Source organism: Oryx dammah, unplaced genomic scaffold, assembly GCF_014754425.2.
Source record: "Oryx dammah isolate SB20612 unplaced genomic scaffold, SCBI_Odam_1.1 HiC_scaffold_5, whole genome shotgun sequence".
Taxonomy (NCBI): domain Eukaryota; kingdom Metazoa; phylum Chordata; class Mammalia; order Artiodactyla; family Bovidae; genus Oryx; species Oryx dammah.
This window is the reverse complement of record NW_024070189.1, coordinates 106,298,057-106,316,774: the sequence shown is the minus strand read 5'-3', so window position 1 is coordinate 106,316,774 and position 18,718 is coordinate 106,298,057. Positions and strand designations below refer to the sequence as shown.

Here is an 18,718-nt window from a genome sequence, read left to right as displayed (position 1 = left end):
GAGGTGGGAGGGGCGTTCAGGATAGGGGACACATGTACACCCATAGCTGATTCATGTCAATGGATGGCAAAAACCACTACAATATTTTAATTAGCCTCAAGTTAAAATAAAAAAATTTTTAAATGAAAAACCTCTTGCCCTAACAGAAAGGTTTCCATTAAATTAAAGAAAATTATACCCCCAATGCAGGTTGTTTTTAATATTGTTCTAGATGCTGGTGCCTGCTATGGTTGTGCACAAAGACCTAATCCCACTTTGTTTGAAAGAGGGATTACCAAGTGCCAGAGAAGTGTTAAAAGTACTTTAGATCCAACTTTCTCCTTGACAAATTCAGAAGGGCCCAAAGAGAGTTTTAAAGAGATGCACTCTCTCACCAACTGATTTAATACGGTGGTGTCTCTGGGTCTCTATAATCATCTCTTGTGCCAGGGGGCATAGGCACCTTGCACTTTGAAAGACCTTTGTAAGGACAAGTGAGTAGGGGGCATGAGTTTCTCAAGCAGGGGCAGGGCAGGGCAGGTTAAAAGACAAGAGCAGAGTAAGAAAACCCTCACTAGAGAAGAGCTCTACCATGTAGGCCCTAAGTGGTCCAGGGCTGTTTGGAAAGGGAATCCTGGCTCTCAGTGCCTGAGCAGGGGTACTTTGAGTCCACGGACTCCTTGCCTTATGAGAGGGGTCCAGCTGTGAGAGAGTCTCTTTAAATACAGGGCCTAGGATCTTGCCACTTAATTTGTTGTTGTTGTTGTTGTTGTTCAGCTGCTAAAGCTCTTTGGGAGCCCATGGACTGAAGCACACCAGGCTTCCCTGTCCTTCACTATTTCCTGGAGTTTGCTCAGATTCATATTTATTGAGTCAGTGATGCCATCTAACCATCTCTTCCTCTGCTGCCTTCTTCTCCTTTTGGCTTCAGTCTTTCCCAGCATCAAGGTCTTTTCCAATGAGTCAGTTCTTCCCATCAAGTGGCTAAAGTATTGGAGCTTCAGCTTCAGCATCAGTCCTTTCAATGAATACTCAAGGTTGATTTCCTTTAGGACTGACTGGTTTGATCTCCTTGCAGTTAATTACTGTATGCAAGTAAATAAAATGCAGTCTCAAGACAGAGCATGTACTAGACAAACAAACCTGGTGGGGATGGAAGGGAAGGAACTAGAAGAAGAACTTGTTAAGAAGGTTGATAAGGCAGCACCAGTGGACATCTGATGTGTTTGCCTGAACTGCATCTATACCCTTTCACTGGAAACAGCAGCTCATCTTTCCTTTCAGAAGTAGCCTCTCTCTCTGATTCTCAGTACTTTTGGTTGTGCAAGGCTGACTTCATCCCCTTTCCACTGTAGGATGCAGGAGATCCAAGCTTGGCTAGTCAGAAGATACCATCCTTCCTTCCTGTGCTCAGTTGCTCAGTTTTGTCTGACTCTTTGTGAGCCCACAGAGTGTAGACCTCCAGGCTCCTCCGTGCATGGGCTTTTCCTGGCAATAATACTGGAGTGGCTTGCCATTTCCTCCTACAGGATCTTCCCAACTCAGGGATCCACTGGGCATCTCCTGTGTCTCCTGCACTGGCAGGCATAGTCTTTATCATTGAGCCACCTGGGAATTTCCCTTCCTCTCCACTTCATCATAATGATGAGCGTACTGCCCACTAACAGAAAAACTCCTGAATTCAGCTGCACCTGAAGCTAGAATCCCCCTTTCCTTTTCATTGATGCTTACTCTGGAGATTTCATCTAGTCTGTAGATGTCCTTTCCGAATAACCCAGATATCCTTAAAGATCCGGGTCTAGTGAGCCCCCGTACTCATTGCACAGAAGCATTCCCCACCCTCTCCCGAGATGCCGATTACATGACTTGGAGGTGACCAGCTGAAATGTGAAATCCCACAGACATTTAATTTTTAAAATAATTTTAAAGTTTTAGCTATTTTTCTTTTGTATCCTCATCTCGAACTCTTCCACAGTCCCTTGGAAAGCCCCCACGCTCCAAGCCAGACGCGCATCAGGCCTGACGTACAAACATGGCCGGGTACGCGGCACGCGAGCGATGGGGCTCGCAGGGCCCTCGTGCCGGCGGGCGGGAGCTGACAGCGGCTCGCACGCATGCGCCGGGAGGTGGGGCCGAGTCCCAGGCCTGCGCCGGGAGGTGGGGCCGAGTCCCAGGCCTGCGCCGTGCCTCTCCACAGGCCGGGGGCGGGGCGGCGGGGAGAGCGCGCCCGAGGCGGCTGCGGGGCGCTGAGGAGTTGGTGCCCCAGAGACCTTCCTTCGGGCGCATCTTCCCCGCCGGGTGCGTCCTCACGAGGCGCCCCCACTCGGCGGGACCGGGCCAGGGGATGGAGTGGGCCCACCGACACGGCCGTGTAGGGACCCAGAGGAGACGACCGCGCGAGCCCTGACCCGCCGTCCTCGCCCAAGCGCCCATGGGCGCCTCCCTGCGGCTCTGAGGGTGGCGAGCGGCGGGGCCGCGGCGCCGAGGAGGGCTACGCTCGTGCCCGGCCGCGCACAGGCCGCGCGCGTGCGCTCGCGCTGCAGGGCCGGCCGCGCCCGCCCCTCCTCTCGGCGCCGGCCCGGGATCCCGGTCCGCGAGCGGCGGCGGCCGGAGGGACGATGAGCGGCGCGGCGCGGGCGGGCCCGGCCCGGCTCGCCGCGTTCGCTCTGCTGACCTGCAGCCTGTGGCCGGCGCGGGCGGACAACGCGAGCCAGGAGTACTACACCGCGCTCATCAACGTGACGGTGCAGGAGCCCGGCCGCGGGGCCCCACTTACATTCCGCATCGACCGCGGGCGCTACGGACTCGACTCGCCCAAGGCCGAGGTCCGTGGCCAGGTTCTGGCGCCGCTGCCTATCCATGGAGGTGAGTGCCTGGCAGGGAAAAGAGGAGCCATGGAAGGCGGAGGGGGCAGGGTTGGCCCTCATCCCCCAGGAGCCACAACCTGGGCGCGGAGGCGGCGGAGGCGGCGCCCCCACCCCGCCCGGCTTGATGCGCCGCTCGGCGGGCGGCCCCAGGGTCGAGGTTCCCGTCGTGTCCTCCCCCCGCAACCCGTTCGCTGCTGGGAATGAGGCTCCAGACGCGTTATTGGGTTCTTCTCCTCTTTTTAAAAAAGCTTTCCCCCCCTGGGTTCAGTTAGCTTGTTTACAGGAAGGCATTGAACTGCGAGTTTGCAGGGACAGCTCAGACAAAGGAGGTGGTGGAAGAGCGAAAAACTAGTTCATGATGGATGAAGTCTCAACCTGTATTTCGGAAACCGCACAGGTTCCTTCCCGAAATCACAGACTGCGCTGTATTGAATCTGGAAGGATGAGGCCCTTTTCTACTGTAAAAACCTGCCGTTTTTCTTATGTGACAAGTGGAAGGAGAGTGGAGGAGGAAAATGGGCATCTTCCGTGTTGCTTTTGGCTCTTATTGTGCCCTACCAGCTTTACTGTAATTTGACGCCTGAACATCTGACGTTACGACGAATCCGATACCAATTGGAACCTGTAGCCAAGTCTTCAGGTCGTGAGAGTCTGCCAGAGGGGAAATAGGTAAAATTTTTGAGAGTTGTCTTTGAAGCCATTTGGCTTAATCTTACGTCTTCCTATCATTTGTTCTTTAATAATTTAGTATAAAGCATATATTTGTACAAATTTCTGGTAATGTTTTAAAAGAAACTTTTCCCACACTGTGCAGTATGATTTTGTTTTTGGCCTACAGCGACTTTTTGGAAAAATGTCTACTATCTTCTCCATCTCTACCCACTCTCACCCTGAGAATGCTGAGAGGGGACTTTTTAAAGCTGCTTTTCATGTTAAGATGACCTAAACTAGGCAACCTACATAAGGTGTTTGTTTTTATACTCTAAACTATTAGAACATCATGCCACTTCTGAGATATATGTTTGAATGCGAACTTGCTGAGCTGTTTTTTTTTTTCTTTGAGGCAATCTAGGTAGGGAAGATGGAGGAGGAAATGGCAACCCACTCCAGTGTTCTTGCCTGGAGAATCCCAGGGACGGGGGAGCCTGGTGGGCTGCCGGCTATGGGGTCGCACAGAGTCGGACACGACTTAAGTGACTTAGCAGCAGCAGCAGCAGCAAGGGAAGAAGAATCAGGAAGGGCTTTCACCAGCCTTTCCCCAGTTAACACCTTCGTTTCAAACATTCATTTTTACATCAGTAATCAGTTGCTTAGTATGCACTTCTCATCTCCACTTTGTTAAAAAAAAAAAAAGGCAGTTAGGGTCCTGCCTTGCCCACAGTAACAACTTTGGCCTTTGGTTCATTCAGTAAATATTTGCTTGCTTGTTCTGTGCCAGTCACTGTGCTTGGGACACAAAATGTTTCCAAACTGTGGTACTGACAATGGTAGTCTGTTTTCTGGGGTTGAGATCTGTGAGGGTCACGTGGAAGGGGAGGAAGAGGGAAAGGCAAACTGTTCTGGAACAAGAACTGGCCCTGTGCAGTGTTTTGAAATCTGTGGTTTGTCTTTGGGTTCCTCTAGGCACCTCGAATCCATGATCCTCACTTTAGATACTTGCCTCATAAGTGATCTGTGTTCTGAAACTGCTTGTTTCTTGCCTGTCATTCCAAGCAAAAGCCCCATCTTTAGAAAATTTTTTTTAGGTGTTTGTATAGAAGGGTATTGGACACTGATGGGTGGTAAAGGCTGGTCTTGTTCCTCTGTCAGTAGGGAGGTTTCAGTTGTGCTGTACATAAGCCTTATGTCACTGGTGAAGTACTGTATGAGTTTAGGAAAGTAATTTGGCCTTTTAGCCTCAATTTTGTTTGCAAAAGGGAATGGTGAACTAGTTATACCTTAAGTTTATTGAGGGGCTTCCCTGGTGGCTTAGATGGTAAAGAATCTGCCTGCAATGTGGGAGACATGGGTTCAATTTCCTAGACTGGGAAGATCCCCTGGAGGAGAGCATAGCAACCCATTCCAGTATTCTTACCTGGAGAATCCCCATGGACAGAGGAGCCTGGCAATTTGCTAAGGGTTGGACTCGACTGAGCGACTAAGCACAGCACAACACAAGGTTATTGAGAGGCTTAAATGGTGCCTACATTCTTAGAAGAGAAGATTTGTTAACCTAAATGAATCTCTATAAATTGGTGGAGTTTCAGACATGGCATCAATGTGAATACGTTGGAGCAGTCTTGGAAACTTGAGTCTGCAGTCAGTTCCCCTGGGTGTCTATCTTCTCTTCATTTCCTCTGTTCTCTAGGGACTCATTTTGTATCCACACATGAGATTGCTCAAGGTTTTTTCATGGCATCGGTGGTGGAATCCTGCAGGTGGTTTGGGTCTGGCTTTCTACTAAGGGATCTGCACACATAGGTTCTTTCAATCCAGCAAATACTAATTGAAAACCTGCTGGTCCCAGCCACCACCCAAGGTACTAGGAAAGAGGGATGGGCCCCAGAAATAAGCAAAACAAATTCTTTTCTCCCTGAAGCTCATGGTCTAGTGGCATTTTTCTGTCAGTTTACCTATAAACAGTTTCTAAGTCAATGGACTAACATGAAATCTAAGAAGTTTTTGTGCTTTCGCAGCAGAAATTTAGGAATGTATTTTGTTTTTTTGTTTTTGTTTCTTGGCCATGCTATCATTAGCATGCAGAGTCTTCAGTTCCCCCGAACTGTGATCTGGCCCACACACCCACAGTGGAAATGCAAAGTTCCAACCACTGGACCACCAGGGAAGTCCTAGGAATGTATTTTAAAAAACAAGAATGGTGATAGAAATCTGTTAAAATTTTTCATGTTTAAGAAAATGGCTTATATCTATTATGTCAGTGTACTCTAATCACTCAGTCGTGTCTGGATATCTGCAACCACATGGACTGTAGCCCACCAGGCTCCTCTCAGGCAAAAATACTGGAATGGGTTGCCATTTCCTCCTCCAGGGGATCTTCCTGAGCCAGGGATGGAACATGGGCCTCCTGCGTTGCAGGCAGATTCTTTACCATCTGAGCCACCAGGGAAGCCCGTATGTCTATTATACCTCAATTTTAAAAAAGAAAATAGCTTAAAATTTGAATATTTGGTTATTTCACATTATGATATTCTCGATTTAATCTCAAATTTTAGTGGTTTTAGAAAAAATAATATATTCTGACTCTTGCGTGCTTATAATTTTAAGTTGAAGAGAATTCTTAATGTGTTTATTGAAGATTTACTGAGTGTTGACACTAAACAAAGTGATGTTCAGATTACAAAAAAAATAGTTATGAGACAGAATTACTGGCAAAAAAAAAGAACCAGCCATGGTTAAGAGATGGGAAGTTAATAAAAATTTTGAGGACAGGTGTTTGGTAAATATAAAGACAAAAGTAGTTTTCCTAGAGCTTAACATGATAACTCGTTTTAATTCTTTGACTTGGTTGTGACAGTAAAAACCTTTCTAGTTATTTTGCATTCAGTCAGTCGCTCAGTCGTGTCCGACTCTTTGCGACCCCATGAATCGCAGCATGCCAGGCCTCCCTGTCCATCACTAACTCCCTGAGTTTACTCAAACTCACGTCCATCGAGTCCGTGATGCCATCCAGCCATCTCATCCTCTGTCGTCCCCTTTTCCTCCTGCCCCCAATCCCTCCCAGCATCAGAGTCTTTTCCAATGAGTCATTATTTCTGTAAATTAGGCATGTATGAATTACTGGACAAGATTTATTTGTCCTATATCTTTAAAGAGCGATTTGGCAATTTCTTCCTAAATGCTTTGGTATTTTAGAAGTACGTTTTGAAAAGTGTTAAACTTTATAAAATATTTCATAAGTAAGTGTTGTACTTTGAAAATACATTCTTTATCCTTAGAGTACATTTTAAATGGAGATTTATTTGGTGATAAAAAATTTCATTTTTTTAATTTTTTTTATTTTTTATTTTATTTTACAATTCTGTATTGGTTTTGCCATACATTGACATGAATCCACCACGGGTGTACATGCGTTCCCAAACTTTTGCAGGAACATGCCTCATATTTATTCACAGATACTGGTTGTTGTTCATGGTTGCTTTCTTATTACTAACTTACTCAAAGGGTGAGCGTAGATCTAGAAACAAATGTAAAATCTAGCTAGCATTTACTGTGGAACAGACGTTGTAGATGTGCTTTGTGTGTGTGCACACTAACTTTTTGTTTGAGCCTGGAAGTGGGGGTTGGGAGAGAGGTCCTGTTGTTGATGATGTCATTTTGTATGCAAATATGCTGGTGGGAAGAATTTGGTACTAGTCATTTTGCATAGAAATTTTCAGGATTGGACGTTTAAGCCTTGGAGAACAATTTTACCAAGTAATAAATGTTTTTTGGTCATCTGGTTGACTAAAGGGATGCCATAACATTTTTAAAAAATCTTAGATTCTTATGTTTTATATATGTGATTTTGTTGGATTAAACATAAACTTGGTTTTTAAAATTCTGATTTTAGAGTGAAGGCAATCGATGTGGAAACAAGATCTTGGATGAAAAGGGTCATGAAATGTTAGATTGTATAATGCCAAAGGCAGGGGCTACCGGATATAGAGATATCAAAATATTCAGAAAAAAAGTAGGTGTTATCCTGGAATCAGAGACCCTGAAAGGAAAGATAATTCAGAAGGAGCTGGAAGCCCTAAAAACCAAATCTTGACCTAAAATAGATAACCAAGCAATATATGATAAATTATATTTGTATTAAATTTTAACAATTTTGAAAATATTTTTACATTTTGTATTTTTCCTTTGCTTTTGGATGATTCATTAGCATATAAAATTTGAGTATATATTTTTAAACCTCCCCACCAAATATATACATCCTTCCTCCATTCCATCTTTCTGTTTCTCTTTATAGCAAAGTGTCTGTACTTTCTGCCTTAGAGTTTTCATCTTGCTATTCTTCACATTGTGAAGGTCTTTGTTGTGCCAGTGATTTGATAAAGACGTTACATATTTAACTGAAATATTGGATGGCAGGATCCTCAGGATCTCAATGTATGGAATGGTGGGCTGAAACTAAGAGAAAAGGCAATAGAAATTATTATATAGTCTTGAATTTGGGTAAAAAAAAATTAGCTGCAGTGAAAGGAGTTGAGGGGAAATAAGGCTTCGAGCTGCATGTCATAGGACAAAGCCTCTGTTCACTCACTGACCAGCCCATTCTACTCTCGCATGCATGTGAGCATCGTATCCTGGGTAACACAGGTCCCACTTCATTATAGGCCAGGCACACTTTTAGTACATGTTCATTTCTGAATATGACTTTTAAGAGATGAACAAACTACAAAGCATTGCTTTGAATATTATAAAAGGGAAATCCTTCATTTGAAGGAGCATTAGATTAGATCCCTCCATCTTGAACAAGGTGTAACTGTAAAATAGTAAGACGAACCTTGTTAAACAAAGTACCAGATATACCCATTAAGGATACTGTTCTTTTAATGCCAGTCACATGGGCGTGTATATGTTTCTATGTATACATACATATTTTGCAACAATGAAAAATTTAAACACTTTCAGAATTTGTTTTGTGAGGTTATCTTTTTGATTGACCCATTTGGAAAATACCTACAGTTTATCAAATGTCTGTCTTTTCTGGATAGATTTTAATTTTGACAGTTGAAAATTATTTTTGAGGCAGTCTTTTAATGTGCTTGTGAATTCTCTCTTTAGATAATTCTCAAAGAAGTCTGGTAGTGTTTTGGACCATGTCCACACCTCTGGGGTGCATTTCCACCTACCAAATCTTAGAGGCAAACCTTAAAAGGATGAGATTTATTCGAAGTACCTAATCGTACCAATCCTCAGAGCTGGTTGTTTTAAGTATAGCAACCTTGACTTATTTACAAAATGCAATTAAGTTTTCAGGATCATCATTTGTTTGTTTCATCATCCTTAGAGTATTTTATGCACTAAACATCGATTTCTTTTCCATAAGTCATAGTAAATGTAGCTTTCTTTACTGTTGGAAGCAATTTTGAACAAAATAAAGGGATCTCTTCAAGTGCCAAATGACATAAATTAAAAAGTCCTTAATAAACTCCTCTGAGCTTGCATTATGCAGGTTCTGTGGTGTGTGTGTGGAAGATATGGTATGCAATTCCTGCCTAAGAGAACTCGTCAGGATGGCACAAATAGGACATGCCATTGCAGAAGATGGGGCAGGCTGTATGCAGACACCAGCAAGGGGACCAGCCGCATGTTATTGTAAACAGAGTTTGTTGGAATACAGCCATGTCCGTTCATTCACGTGTCTGTGGCTCTGTGGTTTACCGACAGAGTTAAGCAATTATTACAGGAGCCTATATGACTTGCAAGCCTAAGCCACTTGTTCTCTAGTCCTTTAAGAAAACTTTTGACAAGCCACATCCATGTTCTAAAGGTTCATTTATACCTTAGTTTTTCCCATTAAAACTATGTTATGGATTTATGGGTGAGAGGTTGATTCCTAAGTTGTCCCAGACTGTGAGCTCTTGGAAATTAGGGACAGCGTCTTCTTTGTTTTAACCAAATACCTCAAACTGTGCCTGGCACTAGCAAGCCACTGTGATATATGGTTGCATTTAACCCCGTGGTGCTTGGTCTGGTAGTGAAACTGATGGCAGGTGTTGCCCGAATCTGTATAATGGGATGGGGATGGTGGGGTGTTGATAGAGTATACTATAGGGCCTCTGTTACTATGCTAGATCAGTAAATGGTACAAAGATCAGAGAAAAGAAAAATTATTTGGACTTGTAGTCTAGAGAGGTTTCATTGAAAATGTGGAAGTTGAAATTAAACTTGATCGGTTCTTTCTCTAGCCATAATGGAATAACAGACACTAGGTTTACCTTGCCACCTCAAGTGACTGGAAAACCTGACAGTTATGAAACAGCAGTCTTAGAAATAGGTCAGAAAACAGCACAGGACAGTGCTCCCTGAGAGAAAGGAAATAAACAACAGAGCTCTGTGACTGCCTCAGCTTACCTCCTGGAGAGTTTCTAAACTGAAGCTCAGGGAAGGGGAACCCAGAAAGAATCTAGTGGTCTTCCTGAGTTGATGAGACAGAGTTCAAAGCTCAGAGAGGTGAAGGCAGCTTGAGTAGGCTTGAATGTGTGAGGAGGTCAGGTACAGGAGAGGAGGGAGCTGCAAGGGGTTCGTTCACTCAAGCCCTTGATTGAGTACTGTTCTGCTTGTTTTATGGAGACCTGTCAGAAATTAGCAGGTGGAAGAATTCTTGGAGTTCACACAAGGCTGGGAATAGTTCATATTCTCACTAATCAAAGTAGAAAGACCTAATGGATGAGGCATGGAGTAAGGCTAAATTAGCCCTGGAGAAAAGCTTGTTCTGGACCCACCTACCAAATCTTAGAGGCAAACCTTAAAAGGATGAGATTTATTCAAAGTACCTAATCATGAACAAACCCAAGGGATTACAACAAAGTCCAGCTCCCAAAAGCATGAAATCCAATACCAGCATCCAATAAAAAATGAGCAGACAAGCCAAGTAGAGAAAATATGGCCCATAACCAGACAGAAAACAGTCAGCAGAAACAGTCCCATAAGTGGGACAAATGATGGAACTGCAAATAAAGGTGTGGAAAGAGCCATTATAAATATCCTCAGTTTGTTCATGGAGATAAAAAGAAACCTGAACATGACGAGGAGAGAAATGGATCTAAAAATAGACCCACATCAAACTATGAGCAAGGGGAAAAGACAACCCTCAGAATGGGAGAAAATAATAGCAAATAAAACAACTGACAGAGGATTCATTTCCAAAATACACAAGCAGCTCATACAACTCAATACCAGGAAAACAAACAACCCAATGAAAAAGTGGGAAAAAGACCTAAACAGACATTTCTCCAAAGAAGACATACAGATGGCTAGGAAACAAACACATGAAAAGATGCTCAACATTGCTCATTATTAGAGAAATGGAAACCAAAACTACAATGAGATATCACCTCACACTGATAAGAATGGCCATCATCAAAAAGTCTACAAGCAATAAATGCTGGCGAGGGTGTGGAGAAAAGGGAGCCCTCTTGCACTGTTGGTGGGAATGTAAATTGATACAGCCACTATGGAAGACAGTATGGAGATTCCTTAAAAAACTAGGAATAAAATCACCATATGACCCAGCAATCCCACTCCTAGGCAGATACCCTGAGGAAACCAAGATTGGAAAAGACACATGTATCCCATTGTTCATCGTAGCACTGTTTACAATAGCTAGAACATGGAAGCAACCTAGATGTCCATTGACAGATAAATGGATAAAGAAGTTGTGGTATATATACACAATGGAATATTACTCAGCCCTAAAAAGGAACGCCTTTGAGTCAGTTCTAATGAGGTGGATGAACCTAGAATCTATTATACAGGGTGAAGTGAGAAAGAGAAAGATAAATACCATACTCTAACGCATATATATGGAATCTAGAAAGTGGTACTAAAGATACTTACAGGGCAGCAGTGGAGAAACAGACATAGAGAATAGACTTATGGACAGAGGGAGAGGGTGAGATGTATGAAAAGAGTAACATGGAAACTTAAGTGAGTTCAGTTCAGTTCAGTTGCTCAGTCGTGTCCAACTCTTTGCGACCCCATGAACTACAGCACGCCAGGCCTCCCTGACCATCACCAACTCCCGGAGTCCACCAAACCCATGTCCATTGAATTGGAAACTTACTTACTATATGTAAAATAGGTAGCCAACAGGAATTTGCTATATGGCTCAGGAAACTCAAACAAGGGCTCTGCATCAACCTAGGGGGTGGGATGGGAGACAGGTTCAAAAGGAAGGGGATATATGTATACCTATGGCTGATTCATGTTGAAGTTTGACAGAAAATAGCAAAATTTTGTAAAGCAATTATCCTTCAATAAAATAAATAAATTTTTAAAAGATCCACATCAAACTTCTAGCAGTAAACTCAAACCTGAAGAAGTGTAGGATTTATATTGATAGAGAAAAGAAGAAAGTATGTACTGAGAGGATGATATTTCCTGCTTTGGTGATCCCTCTTTATCCCAAACAGTGATATAGTTAACATATATTGGGTACATACTCTCTGCCAAGAGTGATGCCAAGTATTGTACATGTAGTATCATTGAATTCTTGTAACAGCGCTAGGTGGTACAGTATCCTCATTCTGTGGAGGGGAATTCAAGGCACTCCAGTCTCTTAGTGTTTTTGTTTTTTTGTTTATAACACTTAATATGGTTGGAAATTGTGTACCTATCTTATTTGCTTCTGAAGGCAGAGATTCTGGTGTCCACTTTTGTATACTCAGTGCTCACTGTTGAGCCTGGAACATAGGAGGTTGGTACTGATAATTAGTGTTGGACAAATTAAAGTGAGTGAGGTAATCCACCAGCTGAATCTTGTGATTCAGAAGAGTTTGGATTTGATGTAGGTCTGTCTGACTACAGAGCTCATACTTCCACCATGTCTTGTACCACTTCTCAAGTGAGTTTAGTAAATTATGAATGATCTACTTCGTGGAATGTTCCACAACCATTAAAGGGGATCATGTGAAAGTTAGGTATATCCTACAAAAGTAATATCTTTACAGTGGACAGGGACTCAAAGTAATATGCAAAAATAAAAATGGCTGTGTTATAGCTGTTGGATCATGGGTAACATTTCTCCTTTTCTTTTCTCTCTTTTTTTTTGAAGTTATTTTTAATATCAAACCTTCTTCACAGAGGGAAAGTCATACTCTCTGAAGGGAACAAGTAAGTGTCTAAAGTTGATTTTTTTTAAAATAAGGTTTATTCCCTAACTTCAAGAAAAATTGAATTAATTCCAAATCATGGTTAGAATGAGTAGAAAACTGAGAGATGACTAGAAATACACTGAAAAGTGCATGTTTTTCTCCAATAAGAAAAGAGTGAAGACCAAGTATTCTTGTCTTAACAGGAATCAAGCTAACATATGGCATCATTTGTTTTTTTTTTTAATTGAAGGATAATTGCTTTATAGTACTATGTTGGTTTCTGCCATACATCAACATGAATCAGCCATAGGTAGACACCCGTCCCCTTCCTATTGAACCTGCTTCCCACCTCCCACCCCATCCCACTCTTCATTGGGTTTGAGCTCCCTGAGTCATACAGCAAATTCCCACTGGCTCTCTGTTTTACATACGGTAATGTATATTCTTCCATACTACTCTTTCTATTTGTCCCACTCTCTCCTTTGCCCCCTGTGTCCAGAAGTCTGTTCTCTGTGTCTGAGTCTCCGTTGCTGCCCCGCGAATAGGTTCATCAGTGCCATCTTTCTAGATTCCATATATATGCGTTAATATTATACACTGGTTTTTCTCTTTTTGACTTACTTTACTCTGTATAATAAGCTCTAGGTTTCATCTACCTCATTAGAACTGACTCAAATATGTTCCTTTTTATGGCTGAGTAATATTCCATTGTATATATGTACCGTAACTTCTTTATCCATTCATCTGTCAATGGACATCTGGGTTGCTTCCATGTCCTAGCTATAGTAAATACTGCTGCAGTGAACACTGGGGTACCTGTGTCTTTTTCAGTTATGGTTTTCTCAGGGTATATGTGTGGCATCGTTGTGGCATTTGAGCAGTTAGTGAATCCTAGAAAGGGACAGGACTTTTCTATAATATTTTTATGATGATGATATTAATGCTTTTATTTTATTTTTGTTTTCCCTATTTAAAACCATTCTGTATTTAAAGTATGAAGACTTAACTATGGGTAATCTCCACTTTTTGAAAGTTCATCCCATGCCATTTTGCTTTTATGAAAGACCTACATTAGTACCTATTTTTGATAACAAAAGAAACCGCAAGAGGATTTTTGCTTTTAGCAGAAAAAAGGCCAGAAGCAAAAATAGCAAGCGTTTGTTTTGTAGCAGGGCGAGCCATTGGAGAGGTGGCCACGGTGGGAGCAGTGAGAGCAGCCTCCCCAGAGCTCCTTCCCCCGGAACAGCACTCAGTGTCTTAACGTTGAGCTGCCATAGTTGTCAAACATGTCTCTGAGCATCTGTGCTCTATCTTGATTTATTATGCGGGTCCATTAGCAAGATGTGTCCTCCAATCATTGTTTCTTCCTTTTTTGACATTTTGGTTTACAGTAAACTTTTCCTCTTTCCACTTCTCCTGTCACTTTTTCCTATGTCTTTACTTTTAGCCTAGTTTTCTCTGAGCTCTGGATTCATATATTCAACTGCCTACTTGGTATTTTTAACTTAAATTTCCCAAGAACTTCTCCAGATTGATAAATGGAGCTTTTGATGTGTGTGTATACATACATACATACATATATATATATATACACACACACATATGTATATATATTCTGTCTACTACCACTGTTTTCGGGGCTTCCTGGGTGGCTCAAATGGTGAAGAATCTGCCTGCAATGCCGAAGACCCAGGTTCAATCCCTGGGTCGGAAAGATCCCCTGGAGAAGGGAATGACTACCCACTCTAGTATTCTTGCCTGGAAAATTCCATGGACAGAGGAGCCTAGTGGGCTGCAGTCCATGGGGTTGCAAAGAGTTGGACATGATTGAGTGACTGAAACCTGTTTTCTAGTCTTCCCCATCTCAGCAAATGACATCGCAGTCCACTTTTGTTATTTAAACAAATTTAGGCATCACCCTATCTTCTTTTTCTTACATTCCACTTCTGATTTATCCTTCACATTTTACTGTCAGGGTGGATCATATCTATCTGTTGCTTGCCATTTTCACTCCTGTCATCTTAGTACAGACAGTTGCCATCTCTCTGGTCTTCCTGCTTCTTAACTTCTGTCAGTCGTTTCTCCCCAGTAGCCACAGCGATCTTGAAACGTCACCCAGTCTTGTCACTGCTTGCTTAAATTGCCTCTCAGTGGCTTCTTCTAATCCTTGGAGTGGAAATCTGAACTCCTTACTGTAGTATGCAAGGCACCTCCTGATTGGTCTGGTTCCCAGCCTTTCCCTCCCTCAGGCCATTCATCTCTCCCTTGCTCACTGTGCTGAAGCTACCTGTATTTTGATACTCTCGTTCCTAGGGCCTCTTATGTTTTCTTTACATTGTGTGCCTTCTTGCTGATATCCCACTCACCTCTACCTCCTACTCTTCACATGATGTTTGCTGTATTAATAGAGCTTTATGGTTCTTTGATTCTGTATGCTGCTGCTGCTAAGTCGCTTCAGTTGTGTCCGACTCTGTGCTACCCTATAGATGGCAGCCCACCAGGCTCCTCTGTCCCTGGGATTCTCCAGGCAAGAACACTGGAGTGGGTTGCCATTTCCTTCTCCAGTGCATGAAAGTGAAGTCGCTCAGTCCTGTCCAACTCTTCATGACCCCATGGACTACAGCCTACCGGCCCCCTCAGTCCATGGGATTTTCCAGGCAAGAATACTGGAGTGGGTTGCCATTGCCTTCTCCTTGATTCTGTATAATGACCAGTTGAAAGGGCCATGGAGATGGAGACATGGGGAAGGAATTGTAGAATCTAAGAACTTAATGGTCATCTGTAATCATCAAGTCTAGCCACTCATCTGAGGCCTCAGCATTCTTATCTAGTGGTTTTACAGCTCACACTTGAACAAATGAGTGATGGAAATCTACCACATTCATCTCTGGAAAACAGAATGTTAGAAAGTCTTTTTTTCATCTGCAGAAGAAAAATTGGTTCAAAAATTTGTAGACAGTTGTTAATTTCCTTGTCTGATTCAAGTCCTCTAACCCTTAGACTTCATGTTCTTATTTCTGTTCTTAAGAATATAGTATTTTAAACCACAGAACACAGCATTCCACTTAAAGGATACAGTGAGTTCAGTAATGTCCCAGAAAAATTCATGTCCACCTGGCACTTCAGAATGTGATCTTATTTGCAAATAACATCTTTGCAGATGTAAGTAGTTAAGGATCAAGATAAGATCATACTAGTTTATGGTGGACCCTAAATCCAGTGACTTATAAGGAGAAGAGAGAATACAGGATTCATGTCAATGTATGGCAAAACCAATACAGAATTGTAAAGTAAAATAAAAAATAAATTAATTTTAAAAAAAAAGAAACACACAAAGATAAAGGCCATGGGAAGATAGAGGTTGAAATAGGAGTTATGCTGCCATAGCTAGGGAGTGCCAAGGATTGCTGACAACCACTGGAGGCTAGGAGAGAGGCGTAGGACTGTTGTTCCCTTGGAGTCTTCAAAAGGAGCCAACTGTACCGACACCTTGATCTTGACTTCTGCCCTCCTGAATTGGGAGACGATACATTTATGTTGTTTTAAGCCACACATGGACATCACCAGATGGTCAATAATGATACCAGATTGATTATATTCTTTGCAGCCGAAGATGGAGAAGCGCTATACAGTCAGCAAAAACAAGAGCAGGAGCTGACTGTGGCTTAGATCATGAACTCTGTATTGCCAAATTCAGACTTAAATTGAAGAAACTAGGGGAAACCACTAGACCATTCAGGTATGACCTAAATCAAATCCCTTATGATTATACAGTGGAAGTGAGAAATAGATTCAAGGGATTAGATCTGATAGAGTGACTGAAGAACTATGGATGCAGGTTCATGACATTGTACAAGAGACAGGGATCATGACCATCCTCAAGAAAAAGAACTGCAAAGAAGCAAAATGGCTGTCTGAGGAGGCCTTACAAATAACTGAGAAAAGAAGAGAAGTGAAAAGCAAAGGAGAAAAGGAAAGATACACCCATTTGAATGCAAAGTTCCAAAGAATAGCAAGGAGAGATAAGAAAGCCTTCCTCAGTGATCAGTGCAAAGAAATAGAGGAAAACAATAGAATGGGAAAGACTAAAGATCTTTTCAAGAAAATTAGAGATATCAGGGGAACATTTCTTGCAAAGATGGGCTCAATAAAAGACAGAAATGATATAGACCTAACAGAAAATATTAAGAAGAGGTGGCAAGAATGCACAGAAGAACTGTACAAAAAAAGATCTTCACAATCCAGATAATCATGATGGTATGATCACTCACCTAGAGCCAGACATCCTGGAATGCGAAGTCATGTGGGCCTTAGGAAGCATCACCACAAACAAGCTAGTGGAAGTGATGGAATTCCAGTTGAGCTATTTCAGCTGGAAAGATGATACTGTGAAAGTGCTGCACTCAATATGCCAGCAAATTTGGAAAACTCAGCAGTGGCCACAAGACTGGAAAAGTTCAGTTTGCATTCCAATCCCAAAGAAAGGCAATGCCAAAAAATGCTCAAACTACTGCACAGTTGCACTCAAATCACACGCTAGTAAAGTAATGCTCAAAATTCTCCAAGCCAGGCTTCAACAGTACATGAACCGTGAACTGCCAGATGTTTAAGCCGGATTTTGAAAAGGCAAGGGAACCAGAGATCAAACTGCCAACATCCGATAGATCATTGAAAAAGCAAGAGAGTTCCAGAAAAACATCTATTTCTGCTTTATTGACTATGCCAAAGCCTTTGACTGTGTGGATCATAACAAACTGTGGAAAATTCTTAAAGAGATGGGAATACCAGACCACCTAACCTGCCTCTTGAGAAATCTGTATGCAGGTCAGGAAGCAACAGTTAGAACTGTACATGGAACAACGCACTGGTTCCAAATAGGGAAAGGAGTATGTCAAGGCTGTATATTGTCACCCTGCTTATTTAAGTTATATGCAGAGTACATCATGAGAAACGCTGGGCTGGATGAAGCACAAGCTGGAATCAAGATTGCCAGGAAAAATATCAATAACCTCAGATATGCAAATAACACCACCCTTTGGCAGAAAGTGAAGAAAAACTAAAGAGCCTCTTGATGAAAGTAAAAGAAGAGAGTGAAAAAGTTGGCTTAAAACTCAACATTCAGAAAACGAAGATCATGGCATCTGGTCCCATCACTTCATGGGAAATAGATGTGGAAACAGTGACAGACTTTATTTTGGGGGGCTCCAAAATCACTGCAGATGGTGATTGCAGCCATGAAATTAAGACGCTTACTCCTTGGGAAAAAAGTTATGACCAACATAGATAACATATTAAAAAGCAGAGACATTACTTTGCCAACTAAGGTCTATATAGTCAAAGCTATGATTTTTCCAGTAGTCATGTATAACTGTGAGAATTGGACTATAAAGAAAGCTGAGTGCTGAAGAATTGATGCTTTTGAACTGTGGTATTGGAGAAGACCTTTGAGAGTCCCTTGGACTGCAAGGAGATCTAACCAGTCTATCCTAAAGGAAATCAGTCCTGAATATTCATTGGAAGGACTAATGTTGAAGCTGAAACTCCAATACTTTGGCCACCTGATGTGAAGAACTGACTCATATGAAAAGCCCCTGATGCTGGGAAAGATTGAAGGCGGGGAGGAGAACGGGACGAAAGAGGATGAGATGGTTGGATGGCATCACTGACTCGATGGACATGAGTTTGAGTAAACTCTGGGATTTGGTGATGGACAGGGAGGCCTGGCGTGCTGCAGTCCACGGGGTTGCAAAGAGTCGGACACGACCGAGCAACTGAACTGAACTGACTGAAGCCACAAGGTTTGTAGTCATTTGATGTGGCAGCCGTAAGAAATTAATGCAAAGAGAAAACAAAATTGAACAGCAATGCAGTTTGGTTTCACCAGTTCAGAAGAGAGTAGAACTGCTTTCTTCCTCATCATTCTGAACACTTGCCTAGAGCCATATAGGTTATTTTGGTAGCCGTAACCACTGACTCATACTGAGATTACTGCTGATTAGACGTTCTAGGACTTTTTCATAGAGGTTGCCCTAAATCGAGTGGTTTTATATTTTGTGGATTTATCCTGAT

At 42.4% G+C, this 18,718-nt stretch overlaps 1 protein-coding gene across 1 annotated transcript in view; it reads left to right on the top strand.

The window, feature by feature from the left end:
* Positions 1 to 2,179: 2,179 nt before the first annotated feature.
* Positions 2,180 to 18,718, top strand: part of RNF130 (ring finger protein 130) — a 137,548-nt gene continuing 121,009 nt past the window's right edge. Inside the window, exon 1 of the mRNA XM_040241416.1 lies at positions 2,180 to 2,844. Coding sequence (XP_040097350.1) covers positions 2,598 to 2,844 — 247 coding nt within the window. The 5' untranslated portion in view covers positions 2,180 to 2,597. The remainder of the gene's footprint in view (positions 2,845 to 18,718) is intronic.